This window comes from Copadichromis virginalis, linkage group LG7 (genome assembly GCF_057382275.1).
Source record: "Copadichromis virginalis isolate Kocher_CV1m ecotype Utaka linkage group LG7, C_Virginalis_male_GT1.1, whole genome shotgun sequence".
Lineage (NCBI taxonomy): Eukaryota > Metazoa > Chordata > Actinopteri > Cichliformes > Cichlidae > Copadichromis > Copadichromis virginalis.
In genome coordinates, this window is record NC_140624.1 from 35014428 (window position 1) to 35030109 (window position 15682).

The 15682-nt window shown below is 39.6% G+C and overlaps 1 protein-coding gene across 1 annotated transcript; it reads right to left on the reverse strand.

Annotated features, from left to right (window-relative positions):
• Positions 1 to 3719: 3719 nt before the first annotated feature.
• Positions 3720 to 15290, reverse strand: LOC146705504 (AN1-type zinc finger protein 5-like). The gene is made up of 6 exons (XM_085463185.1): positions 15067 to 15290; positions 9013 to 9199; positions 8766 to 8910; positions 8007 to 8110; positions 7482 to 7610; positions 3720 to 4872 (listed from the first exon to the last, which is right to left on the reverse strand). Exons 2-6 carry the CDS (start codon positions 9167 to 9169, stop codon positions 4724 to 4726), a joined length of 684 nt encoding a protein of 227 aa, XP_085319311.1. The 5' UTR covers positions 9170 to 9199; positions 15067 to 15290; the 3' UTR covers positions 3720 to 4723.
• Between the last annotated feature and the right edge of the window lie 392 nt (positions 15291 to 15682).

Genomic DNA, 15682 nt, shown 5'->3' on the forward strand with positions numbered 1-15682 from the left:
AACAGCCGGACAGCACCCCATCACGCACACTTGTTGTTACGTCACTGTGTTATTTTGTCAGTATTTTGCCCCACTGCCTTTTCTTTTCTATGACTTTTTGTTTTCAAAACTATATATTTTCTAAAGTACTGGTGACCATACAATGTATATAACTTTAATTTAAACCCTTAACTTCTTCTATAGTTTATACTGGCTGTATGTTTATGTTACAATAAGAAGCCCACACTGGAGCTCCAGGTCTTTGTTCACGTTTTACTCCTTAAATTATGTCTACTGGGCCACCTGGTGGTGGGTCATGATAATACAAGCAACTCAAATCCTTAAATATGGAAGTATATGTAAATTAATATGAACTAAGATTTGATTTTGAGATCATGTTAAGTATTTAAATGGTTAATCAAACTTCATACAATGTGAGGAATTACTCACTTTTTCTTAGTTTCTGTTAACCTGTTGCTCTTAGGTTTTTGCTATATTGGCTGAGAAAGGCTGGTTGATTATAGCAAAGGTCTGTCTTCACGTCATCTCATTTTGAGCTGAGGTGAATATAAAACAGCCTGTAAGTAAATGAACATTTTCTGTATTTTATTATGAGGAAAATTTGGGTTTATTAGATTTCTAAATCACTTTTTCACTCTTTTCTCCTTTTATCTCCTTTGTCTTGGACATTTATACTTTCTTTAACCAACTTCAGTTATTTCTGTGGAACCTGAGAGCCAAATAAGACGGCCACAGCAGAACAGCGGCTGAATCCAAAAAACAATACGCAATAGTAATAACATTTATGCTATAAATAATCTCCTGGAGAAACAACCATGTCATCGCCCTCTTTTATGGACATACTCAGACTGCAGGAAGGCCAGAGGACAGTGGTCTGTGTACACTACAGACAGCCCTTCTGTTCCTGTATGGTAAACACAAGTGTTACGTAAACCCGAGAGCTTCAACTGGGTCAGCACCCAGTTGTAGGCAAACACAGAGGAGGAAAGTACATTTTGTAATTACACAAAATTAAAAAAAACTTTTTCAAAAATACCTTGCCTAGTAAATTAAAATTGTTTTTCTTCCCAGTGAATTTGCACTGACTGTTTGAAGATTACTTTACTGCAGTTAACACATGAAGTGCCCAGAGGAAGATAACAAGGAGACATATAAAAAAAAAAAAAAACAAAAAAAAAAAACCTCAACTCACTCTATTATTCTGGATAGAGATGAGAGCCTGTGGGGGTGGTGGGGAACAAAAGTGTACATGTTGCTTTCTTGTGCCTGATAAGTGAGTACACTCTGCACTTGTGGATCAAAACAGGGAGCAGGTGTCATAATGTGACCCGAGGCCAGCGCTCACTGAAGCAGGCCCTGTTGAGTCACATGGAAACGACAGCCTGCAGCCTGGAAATGTCAACTGGATGTTGTGTGCATGCCCTTTAGGGGGAAATGTTACAGTAGTATCTCAATTTTTACTAAAGAATGCTGAAAATATGTGAAAAAATGTTCAATAATTTATTCATTGAGCAATATAACATCTCTAGAGACAGTTAAATGCAACTTCCACTCACTTACAGTTGATAAATACACCAATCCAAAAAAAATAAATAAAAAAATCCACACATAAAAATGAAAGAAATATTAATTTTCTTTATTGACATGCCTCGTGTACAGTTTCAAACATTGGTCCTGTGAACAGCATGCTGTAGCTCATTACTGTCACCAGGGGGTCAGTGTCACAAACAACCAGTCTGTGGACTATCAATGGCTCAGTCACAGTAGAGCAAGTATCCCAAAAGTCTCACTGTAAAGAACAAATCTTTGAGCTTAAAATGTAAGAAATGAAGGTGTAAAATTGGCAGCTCATTGTCCAGACTGTCCTGGAATTATAAAATGGAAGGTTTTTGTTACTTCAGAGTTCTACATTTTTATTTTACTTTTTTTGTTAAAACAAGACAAAACTGAAAAACACAAATCGGGAACTTTTCTGTTGTTTAATTATCCATCACTCAGTGACTTTGTTGTAATGATCAAAGGTGAGTTCTTTAATGGGGGTAGGGGACTGAAACTCATGAAAATACTGTTAAAAAGTCCTACGTGTTTGTGTATTTATTACACAAAAACATTTATTCATACATGTGTAATGACAAAGTTGAATCCTAATTTAAGGTTTCATTGTGAAATGCATGCTCAACTGGGTTAAGATCAGGTGACTGAGGTGGCCATTTAACAATGTTGTTCTGGTACACGATCTGTCCAAAGAATGCTTTTGCAGAACTATGATGGCTGTCTTAGAAAAAAAATTTCTTCTTCTTTTAGCAAAGTCCAATCAACCCTTTCTATTCTTGAGACTTATGAATAGCTTGCACCTTGCAGTGAACCCTCTGTATTTACTTTCATGCAGTCTTGTCTTTATGGTAGATTTGGAAATCGATACCCTGACCTCTTCAGGTATGGATATTGTTAACTTGGCTTGTTGTTGTGAAGGAGTTTCTCATCACCACGGAACTTATTCTGGGAACATTTCTCCAGTACTTTCTTTCTCAGGATGCACAAAACCTTTCCCTTTTATAATATTTTGGCAATTTATCAGATGGGTTGGGTTTTTCGGCAGCTTTTTATCATTTTATCCAAAACAAATCTCAAGCCACCTTCACCCCATTCATTTAAACAGGTTGCAGTATCTTATTGCCGTTTAATGGTACCAAAGTTGCCTTGAAGACGGCAACTGACAGCAAGTTGATGCAGACCATTTTTCCACCCAGTCTCCAAACATCATTTTCCCTAGTGATTAAGGATAAGTGAGTGTCTGTGCTGTCTGTGCCTTATAGTAGGTAAAGTAGGTAAATATCTTCACAAACAGCCACAAAAGCAGGACTATGAGCAGTGTAGCTTTAATAGTATTTATTAAAGTTTGTTTTCAAGTCATGTCTGTAGTTTTCTCATGCCAGTCACTGTAGTCTTAAAGAAGTCGAGTCACCTTCTTCTCAAGCTCTCAAGATAATAAAACCGGAATTGAAAACTAAGTATCTTTTTTTGTAATTTATGTGATGATGATGGGTGGTATCAAGTATCAGGCCCAGGTCCAGAATTAGCACAGGAAAGACTCCTATCCAACCCATGGGATGTCTTTAGAAAATGTGAAAGAACATAAAATGTACTTACTTTATGGACCATCTGGAGAAGCTAGATGTGCTACCAGGATTTTTTCCTGTAATTTGACACATTTCTTACAATTTAAGCTCCTGCACAGACATGCCGAAAGATTTTCCATTTACTACAGCAACATTTCCTCATGATGTGGAAAAATTAAGATTTACTTCTAAAACTGCATTTATATTAAGATATCTCAGGGATTAAATTTGTACTTAAACTTAGCTTCCCTTAGAGAAAGACAACCTTCAATGCTCCAGCCCAAAAGATCAATCTGAGTCTGAGCCAGGAGTCTAGCATGCCTACCTTACAGTATGCAGACACAGTTATGTCAACCTCTCAGTCTCTAATATTACTCCAAAGCTTCTTGATGCAGGTCACTTTGACAAATTTGATCAGACTAATTTTTTGTACATTTCACGTTAGTTACCTAGTGATCCTTGTGTATGGACAGTCCGAATTTTTCTTATTATGCTGGCTTAACGTTAACAGGCAAGTCTTGTTTGGGGGCTTATTAACCCCAATCCAGACTTTAAGCTAAAGTATGAAAGACAAGAACAAAATGACGAGCCGTGACCTCCTTACCGTTTAGTGGTGAACATAATTTATTTACAATCGTACAATTTATTCTGTATTATTAGAAGATTAAGCACACGACAGTGTATAAATAAAGAGGTTTGTACAAACTTGCATGACTGAAAAGGGGTCAAAACCAAGATGATTAAGCAGCCTGACCAAAAATCAACTGAAATGGTAAATTATTGATAACTAACTTCACTAAATCACTACCTCATTCAACACTCCCAACACTGTCAATTCAACTCACATTAAAAACATGAACAAAACATTCAATAGTGAAGTAAGATGATTATTGAAGGAGCTAAACCCTCCCAAATGTTTTAGTGTATGACACACTAACCAGACATCCAAAGAAAAAAATATATATAAAAAAAACAAAACAGAAATCAATGTGAGAGAAAACGGTCCAACTACCTTAGGTTTCTGGGAAAGAATATGAGCCAGAGAGAAACAAAGTCCAAGAAGATAAAAACTTACCAAACTCTGGCAAGACGGGAGGGTTAAACACTGACTTCACAGAGCGACGGCTGCAAACGGAAAAGCAAGATATCCATTTTGCTACTCAAGCCAGCAGAGAGCAAGCACAGCTGAGAAGTCCCAGAGTCCAAGGCCATCACAGCCCCATTCCACGCGAAGTTCAAGCGATTTCAGGAGGATCACAAAAACCGGCAAGGTAGGTTTTTTTTTTCCTCCCCCCTTCACTCTAAAGGGTAATCACATTTTTCTCCAACATCAGCCGGTTACTGTGACACAAAACCACCTCACTTCAATCCCAACATTTCTTTAGTTCAATAAAATCCTGTTAAAGTGTTTAACTCACACACAAATAAGAAGCTGAAAACGTGAACATCCATGCACAGGGGGCCCCAAAACACCCTGATGTGTAACAAAAGAGAAAAAAAAAAAAAAAAACCAAACAAACAAGTCCTTTGGGAGGAAAAGTTGGGCTAGAGTCCATTGTCTGAAAGGCGATCACTTCCAGGCTTCAAAGTCAAACTCCCAGTTTTCATATTCTCTGGATCTTTTCAGCAACTACAACGGGGTTCTCCTTACGGATCTTTGCGGCAGCTTCAGCTTTATAGTCGTATGGACAGTTGTGCTTATCGGAGTAACGGTGAATTCCGCAAAACAGATTTCCACAGCGACAGTCAAAACCTGAAACAGCAGAAAAGGAAAGGAAAAGGTCTTAGAGGATGAGGCAGGGGGGTAAAAAATGATACCAGAACACACCACTGTCTTTCACAGTTTTTTGATTTTACACTTTTTTTTTTTTTCTTCACTAAACCCGGACTTTTCCAAACAAAACACAAATCTTAAAGTCAACCTGTTCTGCTCAGTTCCATCTCCATGTTTTTATTCTTGGACTCAACTTAAGTTGTTTTACGTGGCTTGCGGTTCAAAAATAATCCTGATTAGTTAAGCCTGAGATGCTTGATTTGGATTTTCTTTGTTGCAGCCTCCTATTTCTTCATTGTCTTCATCAACTGGTGTCTTGGTACATCTGGTGACCAAGTTCCCTCTAAGCTGCGCGTGTGCGCACAAAAAAAATAAGAATAAAATCCAACCTGAATTGAAATTAAAATAAATGTGTAACAATTCATTCTGTGCCGTTTTGCAGTGTGAGTCAGTGACAGGTGACTGGCTGCTCCAGCCAATAATGTGATTCACATTCGTATATACGCAGCTAAATAAAGTCGTTGACAGGTTATGACAGCGTCCTTATGTGCCGCCACCAGTGTTTTAGCTAGGAAAGCGGTGTGGCCAATGTGGAGTGAATACACGCTAATGACAACGTGTGCAACCACTGGAGATGTGAGCAGGACAGACGGAAAAATTGACGGAAAAAGTGTGGACTTCAAACTAGGGCTGTGCGATATGACCAAAATCTCATATCCCGATATAAGACATCTATCATCCCGATAATGATATAAATCACAAAAATTTAACATTTTCTGTAAATTCTGTGAATCTCGGGCAGCTCGACTTGCGTGAAGTTTTTTCAGCTGGGCGTGGTATGCCTGGAGTCCAGTGTTTTAACCGATGCATGAAACGATTTTAGACATAAGTTGTAAAAGCCGCAGTTTTCTTTGTGAGTATTTATTACACAGTGTGTAAGCGATCACTTTCTAACACAACACCTGGAGCTAAGTGGGCAAAACAATCGCATGAGTGCTGCTGTTTGACTGAGGAAGAATAAAGTAGTCGTGGTAAACCAATCACATGACCACTTCAAGATGACAAAGCAACAAGGTGATATAGTTTTTAAATTGTGTTGATAGGCCACGTAAAACCAGAGTCAAGATAAATATATACGCGGGTTTTTTCCTCAATAGTTTTGTAACGTTTACCGTCAGGACAGCGCTAGCAAGCACTCTCTGCTTATGACGAAGAAAATACAAAAAAAAACCCAAAAAAACCCTGCCCTTTCGTGTTGGTGGAAAAATGCACCATATTGACCATTCAAAAAAAATGATATGGCAACATGACGTTTGGTTGTTTAGGACGAGGGGGGAAGACTGCGCACCCGCCAGAGAGAGAGAACGAGAGAGAGAGCGAGAGAGCACGCGAGCAACTTTTGAGATGTGAGAGATTTGTGACGTTTTGTGTGTGTAGTGTTGTGAATAGTTTTGTGTTGTGTGTCAGAACAATGAGGCGACTGCTGTCTCCAGGTAACAAACAGGAGTGATACACCTGCTGCTGTCAGACCTGCAGGTATCAGGCTGTGATGTTCTCCTTTATAGTGGACAGAAATTATTTTTTTGGAGTGGCACAAATAATTTCTGGCATCTTATTGAATGCAGAACAGCTGATCGTTATACAAATAGTTTGAAATGGTTATTAAAAAAGGTAAAAGTTAAATGGCTGCAAACAACTTTGTTGCAAAACTTGTCCATATGATTTTAAAATTGACAATTTATATTTGCATTTAAAGTTATGAAGTATGATTCAGTAAACATGTTTGTGGTTGTTACAGTAGAAAACATAACTTTTTCTACTCTGATTTTTTGTTTTTAGATCAATTGTGTTAATACAGTATGTCAAAATGAAAACATGAAAAGAATGATACTAAACACTGTAAAGTAAATAGTTTTTAAAGGTGAAATGTAGAGGAAAAATCTAAAGTAGTGAAAAATAGCCAATTATACCCTGGACCCCAGAGGGTTAAAAAAAATAAAAAATAAAAATATTTTAAAAAAGTAACTAATAGTTACTTTTGAAGTAATTAATTACTTTTAGAATCTTGTAACTCAGTTACTAACTCAGTAACTAGTAACTATAATTAATTACTTTTTCAAAGTAACTTACCCAACACTGTAAACGAGTGACCACTGTATACAAATACTGAGAAATATACAATTTGAAACCTCTCTCTTTTGCTCTGAGGCGCAGAGGAAAATATATCGACAAGACGATGAACATCATCTACAGATATGTTCGGTAAATGCCCAAGACATCTTGAGAAATGCAAATCGCCACTTGATTAATCCATTTGGTTGACTTGTTTTGGAAAACCGACAGTAAACAAGGAGCAAATATAACACAACGGAAACAAAGTGCTATACAGGAGTTTCTCCACCGGAAGTAGAATATGCTAAGGTGCACATAGTCTATGCTGGTGTGACCACAGTGCACATGTCTGCCGTTGCTCACAATGGTCCAAGGGTCCGCGCAGGGAGTTTGTGTTTGCTCAGACATATGAGAAATTAGAGGGAAAATTGCTAGTGACTTTAAAAATCCATCCATCTCTTTGTGAGACATCTTACCTGTAAGGCCAACCTTTTTACGACACATGAAGCACCGATTCTTCTTGGGTTTGGGGGGCTCGGGGGATTTGGAGTCTTCACTGCCAGCAGTGGAGGGATGCGAGGCTGAGACAGCTGGCTGACTCACAACTGGAAAAAGAAGGAAAAAAGACTAGACTTAAACTAGAGCTAGGCCTTCGTATAAAGGTTTGTAAACTGGGTGGTGAAAACACAAATATTCACCATTTCTTTCATTTCTACCTTAAATAACCTCATACTAATGACACGTTTCTCATTTCATGGTAAAAATAAGGGCAAAAGCAGAACATAAATCTGTTAGTCACACTTTTCCACCCTCAGGACTGAACACTCAGTAAAGTGGTTGTCTGTCTATGTGTTAGCCCTTTGACAGGGTGGCGACCTCTTCAGGGTCCCTCTGCCTCTCGCCTTATGACAGCTGGGATAGACTCTAGGCTCCAGGCTCCAGCCAGCCCCGATTCAAGAGAATGGATGGACGGAGAAAACAGATCCATTTTTAGTGCCCACCTGGCTCTATGAGCTCCACTTTACTGCCTGACGCTCCTTTCTCTTCAGAGGAGAGACTCATCTCAGTCATCTGTTGTGTTACAGAAATGGCAGGTGAAATCCCACTGCAAAGGATAAAAAAAGGAAAATAAATAAATAAACAGATTTAAAGTGGACCTATTGTGCTCTTTGGAGGTTTTCAGGGCATGCCCAAGCAGAAGACACTGAGGCAGACCCTCAACCCTCTGAGATGATTATACTTCTCATCTCAGAATCCCCCAGGAGAAATGGGGCTAAGGAGAAGGACAACTAAATGGTAAATGGCCTGTATTTGTATAGCGCTTTTCTAGTCCTTAAGGATCCCAAAGCGCTTTACACAACCTGTCATCCACCCATTCACGCACACATTCACACACTGGTGATGTCTTGCTCAAGGACACAACGACCGAGACTGTCGTTGTGTCCGGGGCTTGAACTGGCAACCTTCCGATTACAAGGCGAACTCTTGAGCCACGATCGCCCCAACGGAGAATACCCTGCTTAGCTTACTGCCATTCCAAGGTTAGATAAGCAGAAGACCATGAATGGATGAAACTACACACAGTCCTGAATGGTCACAAAATTATTGTACAGCTGTAAGAGACTACTGATTCGCCTGAAGGAAATCCCAGTTTTTACCTCTACATAAACCAAATCTTGATGGTTGCTGATGTTTTACATTCCTGCCATAGATGCCACTTCCTGTCACTGTTTGACAGGCACCCTGCTGGGTCCACTCACCTGAGTGCCTCTGTGGCAGCAGCAGCATCAGAGGCAGCGGCGGCCTCAGCTGCCACCTCTGCAGCAGCAACTGCAGCAGCCGCAGCATTATTCAGGGTGGCCTCTAACCTCTGGATTGCAGAAGCCTCAGCTGTGGAGCTGCTGCCTGAGGAGAAATAAATCACAGCATGCCACAGTGAGACACAGAGGATGAAGGCAGAGCAGCTGCACACAGATGAGGAGAAGAAAATAAAACCTGAGGTCTTACCCACTCCACTCAAAGAACCAACTCCTCCATTATTCTGTCGTGACAGGTGCTCCTTGTGGCACACGGAGCACATGCCGTTAGTCCTGGGGTTGCCATAAAAACCACAGCCAGTGGCACAGAGGATAGGAACTGGGCTTTGATTGGTCTCCTGGGCCATAGCGGTATTTCTGCCACCTGATGAGCTGACCTGGAGACAGACATACAAAAAATAAAAGGCATCGTTACCGCAGCAGAGTCACATAGCATAAAGACACTACTGAAGAGGAAAGAAATGACCATGTCCTGAACCTAAAGCAGTTATATTCACATCTGTACCTGATGTGTAGCCTTTTTATTAAATCACTGACTCAGTTGGAAGCTGTTCCAAATCAGCTGTCACGAAACCCATTATCACCATCAGCCTCACATGTTTACATCTCATTATGTGTAATAAACGCAATTATTCGTTATTCTTTTGGGGACATAAATTTTAAAGAGCAGCTAATCACTGAAAACCTCTCTCCAGCCAATAATTGAGGTTGTTGCTTTACTTTGTGCGAGTTTCACTTCAGTTTAGTATTCTCCCTGAAAAGTTAGCTAGTCGTGTGATTTATAAGGCTGCATAATATCTGGATGTTTGCTCACTGGACCCTCTGATATTTGCATTATTTTAATGTGAAATAAATTCTTAGCTTGTCCAGCTGATGTTTTACTTTATTAAGACACTTATTACATGGTGTTCTATTGTCATTTATTTTGGATTTTTACTTATTAGGTTCCTTCATCTTATTTTTTCTACTCATCCAAGTTAGTAACTAATTTGTGTATTTGACATTTTGAAATAAATTTTGAGTCATTTTACTTTTTAGCTATTCTGTTATAGGTCATGTGTGCTGCAACAGGAATTTCAACTTACCTATATATAGAATCTGAAAAATAAAAACTACAAAACAAAATGTGTGAAACTAAATATTAGTTTGTGCCAAAGTGGGTTCAAACAGGAAAGGGAGCAGCAGCAGAGTTCACAAGGAAGGAAGCTCAAACGAACATCAATCAAAAAAATAAAATAAAAGTACAAACTGTGACTGCAGTGGAATTTTTATTGTTTTTAATCCCCTATTTTCACGTCACTGCAAAAGAAGAGGTCTTTCTCTATTGTGACTTTACTCCACTTAAAAAGGGCTTAGACAAATGACTAAAGACCACCACAAACATAAAAAAAGAAAAAGACAAGCCCACATTTTTTGACGCTTCCCCAGTGACAGTACACAACTACAACATGTAGATTTTTCCCTAAGCACCTACGCATCATTACCTCTGGCACTTCAGCCACTTTTCATACCCAAAAATAAAAATGAATAAAAACCCATGGGAGATATCCTACTGCTTCACAAGGACAGCTTTCTCTGTCTTTGCTATGTTTAAGTGTGAGCGAGAAGCAAGGCTTCAGAGTGGCAGTGAGAAGGACTACTGAGACCTTCTGTTGCTTTTAGTTTTCCTCTGACTGACCATTGTAGCTTAAATCACAGTATAACCATTAACTAATATGGACGGTGATTATTAACTTTAGATTACATCAAACCCCAAAGACAATGTATAATGACAAATAGTGATATAAACCCCAACTATGAATATTTTTTGTACTAAAACCCCTTGACATACTAGTGAAATTTACTCATGAAATCTTCACTCAGATTTTAATCTAATAAAATAATGCCCATTAAAACTTGACTTACTTCCCTTTCACTGGAGCTTCAGGGGACACCTCACTATTTTCTAATAATAAAATTGCTGAGGTGTAATCACATGACCTGAGCCTCAAGTGCCATGAACCAGATAACAGTGTTGAGGCACACTGTCAACAGCCTTGGTTAGAAATGTTATTTATTTAGTGTGTAAACCAAACAGCATTCTTGACCTTTGCTTGAAAAGAGTGCAGAAGGACAAAAAAACAACAATAAAAAAAAAAAAAAAAAAAAACATCTTTAATCAGTGCTCAGACTACACAATGATTTCTGTTTCAATGGTCGCTCCGTCAGAAAATCACGTCTTCCTGACAAATGAATCATGTCTGTGGCAATAAATGGTATTTGTGTGTGCCCACACAAGCCTGTAGTTGAAAAAATTTATGCAGGACACCAATGTCTTCTACAGATGGTTGAGGTCCAATTACAGTAATCACCCTGAAAGTATGAAAATCCTTCAACAGTACAAACTGAGCCCAATCTAATGGGCAAGGTTAAACTGCCCATGCAGGTACTGTAAGAATTTGCCAAAAGTTGCCAACATCAGCATTGCTGGCATCAGCAGCATTGCATCCTTACAGGTTAAATGTGCAGCTATGATTGATGGTCATTATCAAAGTTTTCTTGACCAACTGGCTCGTGACAAAGCATTTCCAAATTATTCAGTAAAATGAATCAATTTAAAATAAAAATATAATAATAATAATAATAATAATAATAATAATAATAATGGATACTTTATTGATCCCCATGGGGAAATTACTTGTTTTTCTCTGCATTTGACCCATTCACTCAGTGAAGCAGTGGGCAGCCCACTAAGCAGGCGCCCGGGGAGCAGTGTGTAGGGACGGTACCTTGCTCAGGGGTACCTCAGGGTAGCCGTTAAGTGGATTCGAACCGCCGACCTTCCGATCATGGGGCGACCACTTTACCTACTGAGCTATCCCTGCCCCTAAAAAAAAAAAGGAAACGCCAGTGCGCTTCCCCGCCCCCCGCGCAGGGCCGTGGCATTGAGTTCGTGGGGGGTTCGAACTGGCGGAGTTCTGTAGCAGGGTGCTCCGCCACATGTCATGCGCCAAACGACATGCATAACTAAATCAGAAACCTTAAACAATTCAATGACATGAATAAAGCCAAATGAAACCCAAGTGAATTTAAAAAAAACAAAAAAAAAACAAAAACACTAAATAAAACAAAAAAAGAGAACACGCAATAAAAATGATTAGATAACTTCTTCTTACCCAAAACTGAAAGCAGCTTGCTTCAAAATTACCGTAATTGTCGGGCTATAAGCCGCTACTTTTTCCACAAGCTTTGAACCCTGCGGCTTTTAGTCAGGTGCGGGTTTTCTATGGATTGTCCATGATTTTTGTCATATCGTAAGACGATTTGTTTTGTTTGTTCCGCTGTTGTACGGCACTACGTTGCCTGGCGGAAGGGCATGTGATCAGACACACAGTATCGGGGGTTCAAGAGTGGTATGTTGGTCACGTGTCCATCCGCCAGGCAACATAGTGCCGTACAAGTAGCGCGAAAAACAAACTTCAAATTAACGCTACGCGTTCAGCGGGAGTCGTGGATGACGAGCGGCGATAAACTTGCGAAAAGCAAGTTATGCTCAACTCCACCGGTGGAACCTGACAGCGTGGAAAAGTGTGAAAACATCCATGATCACCAACGGATTTCAAAGGGCTGGACTGCTGCATGATGGAGAGGAGGACACCGCCACGGCCCTTCAGAGGGTGTTCGACTCTGACACTGACAACGAGGATTTCTTTGGTTTTGAAAGTGACAACGAATGAAAGAAGCGGAGAGTGGATGACGAAGCCACCCTGAGCCTGTTCGTATCCGACACTGGAGGAGAGGACTTTGGTGGTTTTAGTGCGCAGGAAGAAGAGAAAGATGGTGGTGAATGACTTGACTTTTCTTCTTGTTAAAGCCGTGTCACTGCACCTGAGCCTAAAAGGTAGTCTGAATCTGTTTTTCTGGTGTGCTGTAGGTTATTGTTATGTACTACATTTGTTACTCATTTATGAAGCACAGTACATGTTTCGTACTTGTAATTACCGCTACTTGTGCATATACCTAAAAAGTTGTGCAAATATGTACCCATAACTTGTTTTTCAAAATATTAATAAAAGTGATGTCTCCAAACAGCCATCTCTTTCCTGACAATTCCCTTTGTGCATATTCTCTTACATATGATAAGTCAACATTGAAACACCTGCGGCTTTTGGTCAGGTGCGGCTAATGTATGTACAAAACAGGATTTTCCACTGATTTTAGCTTGTGCGGCTAATATTCAGGTGCGCTTTGTAGTCCGGGAAATACGGTAATCAGAAGAGATCTCAGTTAAAAATTGATGAAAGGGCAGGCAAAAGAAAGTGCCAAGTAAAACACAATGAAATGCTAAATCAAATAAAAATGCTTTATAAGATGCTGAAAAATACTTTTAAATAATAAAGCTCACATAAGTTTAAATGAAAGTAACTATGGGTTTACTAAACTAAAGTCAAATATAAAGCTACATCTTAAACTCTAGATACCACATTATTAAATAATACTTTTTAAGGAAATAGCCAAATAAAAGAATGAAATGCTAAACTACAGAGAATTCAAGTAAAAAAAATCTAAATTCACAAAATACTAAAATGCTCATTAAAAAAAAATAATAAAAAAAATGCAGACTGTATAATAACAATGCAAACTCTCTTCCTCAAAGCTGAGAACAGCTTCCTGCCAGGCAAGTTTAGTCTAGTAAACAGCTGCAGCAGCCTTGTGATGACAATGATTTTTATAGGAAGTTGTGAAGATCTTGCTTCAGGGAAAATCAACTGTCTACAGTTACAGTTTATACACAGTGGAAGCAAAAGGGGAAGAATTCCCATCACTAAGTTCATATCCTGGTGAGTTACACTAGTCTTTCTCCTCTTCCCCAAAACTGTGGATAGTTACAGACCACTGCAATGTGCAGCTTCACGTGTGTTCATTGCAGTGTGACTACAGACTGCGGAGCTCCGCTTCCAGCCAGGCTCACATGGACATGTGCATGAGGGCTTTCCACTGTCACAGGAGTGCAATGTGACACACACACACACACACACACACACACACACACACACACACGAGTTACCTCAATACACCAAGGCTGTGAACACATCTATTTATAGACAACCTCAGGAGTGCTGCAACCAGAGCTGGAACCCTGGCTAAAATTTGTATCCACGTCAGAGACAAGGTTTCTCCTTAAACATAAGAACAGCCCACACACACTTTGCTGGAACATGCAGGTGGAGGAATTTAAACAAAGGGGTGACCATAAAAATTCATAACAACACCTGTGGATAACACAAAGAGCAGCTGGAGCACGTTTATCACCCAGACAAAAGGCGAGTCACTCCTCAGCCATACTTCTGCCTTAATCCCAGAGCTAAACACGCATTTATATATCCCCAAAGGGCTCAGTCAAGTGAGGAAATATCCTTCATCTTCAACTACTTCACAGCACACAAACAGGGCCACACAACCGTTTTACTTCTACAAATCCACTGAGTCATGCTAGCAAGCTAATGCACGCTGTTTGCGTTTTAACCCCCCTTTTAAAACCAAACATTTAACAAATAATTATTCCTCATGGTGTTTGGTAACACTGTGGGTATTTTTTTCAAGGTAAAGCTGTGATTTAAAGGGTTACATAGAAATACTAGACAGCATGCTCCTTGCTAAGTATGACTCTTCTGATCTCCCCGTTAGCATGCTAAAGGCAACCTGCAGCTAGCAAGCTTAGCGTGACTAGTTTGCTTTGTTCGCTCTTTTGTTGTTTGTTTAGAGTCACCACAAATTTTATAAACAGAAGTCTCTACGATTCTTAAATAAGAGAAACAAGGGGACAAAATACACACTAAAAATAAGTGTTAAAACATCACTGCTAATTAGACACAACCTAGGGAAATTCAGATGCTACTGCGAGCTGCGGATAGATTTAAGTTGAAAAAAGGAGATTTTTAGAAAGGAGAAAGACCGGTTTTTAAATAGCTGTAAGGTTAATGCCAGGTTTAGCAGCTATATAGCCTCTTAAACCTATTTAACGTGTAGTCTTACCCTTGGAAAACTTTTTAAGGACACGTGTTAAGCAGTCACAGTCACTCTTTAATCCTCACTAATTAAGTAAGCCAATTTTACACCAACGTCGACGTTACTCGTTTCGGAAAATGTGCTTTTTAAACTGGTTGTAGCTACAATTAGTCCTAGACTGAGACACTTCCCGAAACAACTACTAAGTAACTAACTAACCAGCAGACTGCGGTTTAACTACTCGGTGTTATCTTACCTTTTCGTGCCAGAGAAACGCTGTTTTGTCGGCTAACAGAAACACCTGGATTTCTCTTGGAGCTGACTAACTAGGGCCGTCTAGGTTTAATCGTCGCGTGTGCCCGTTTCTTTTCGGTCCTCTCTCCGTCTGGGAGTGATGTTAGCTGCTCCCGCTGACGTCCTCAGTGTAGGAGAGGTAGTGGCATCTGTTTAGTTTTACGTGTTACGTTTGCGTCCTCTCTGCCTTCCGGTACACGTCATGAAAATTGTGATCCTCTGATTGGAGGGCATGGTTGTTGGCGAAGAGCCACTAAAGATTTCAGGACAGCAGTCCTGGTTTCTACAAACATACCTTTACCCCACATAAACAAACATCTATGTAGAAAAACAGATTTCAAAACATCAACACGGCACTAAAAGTAATGAGATCAGACAAAAACAAAACAGTACAAAACTTGGCACATCTACATTGAGTTCCACAGGTGATGCTGTAGTGTTTCCAAGGGAGAAGACTGGTCTTGACCAACATTAAAAAGACCACTTTGGACTCTTACTAACATACATACAGACAGATCCGGTACACTGATGACACCCTCACACACCGAGGAACATGTAGCAGTTTTTGTCAGAAGTTT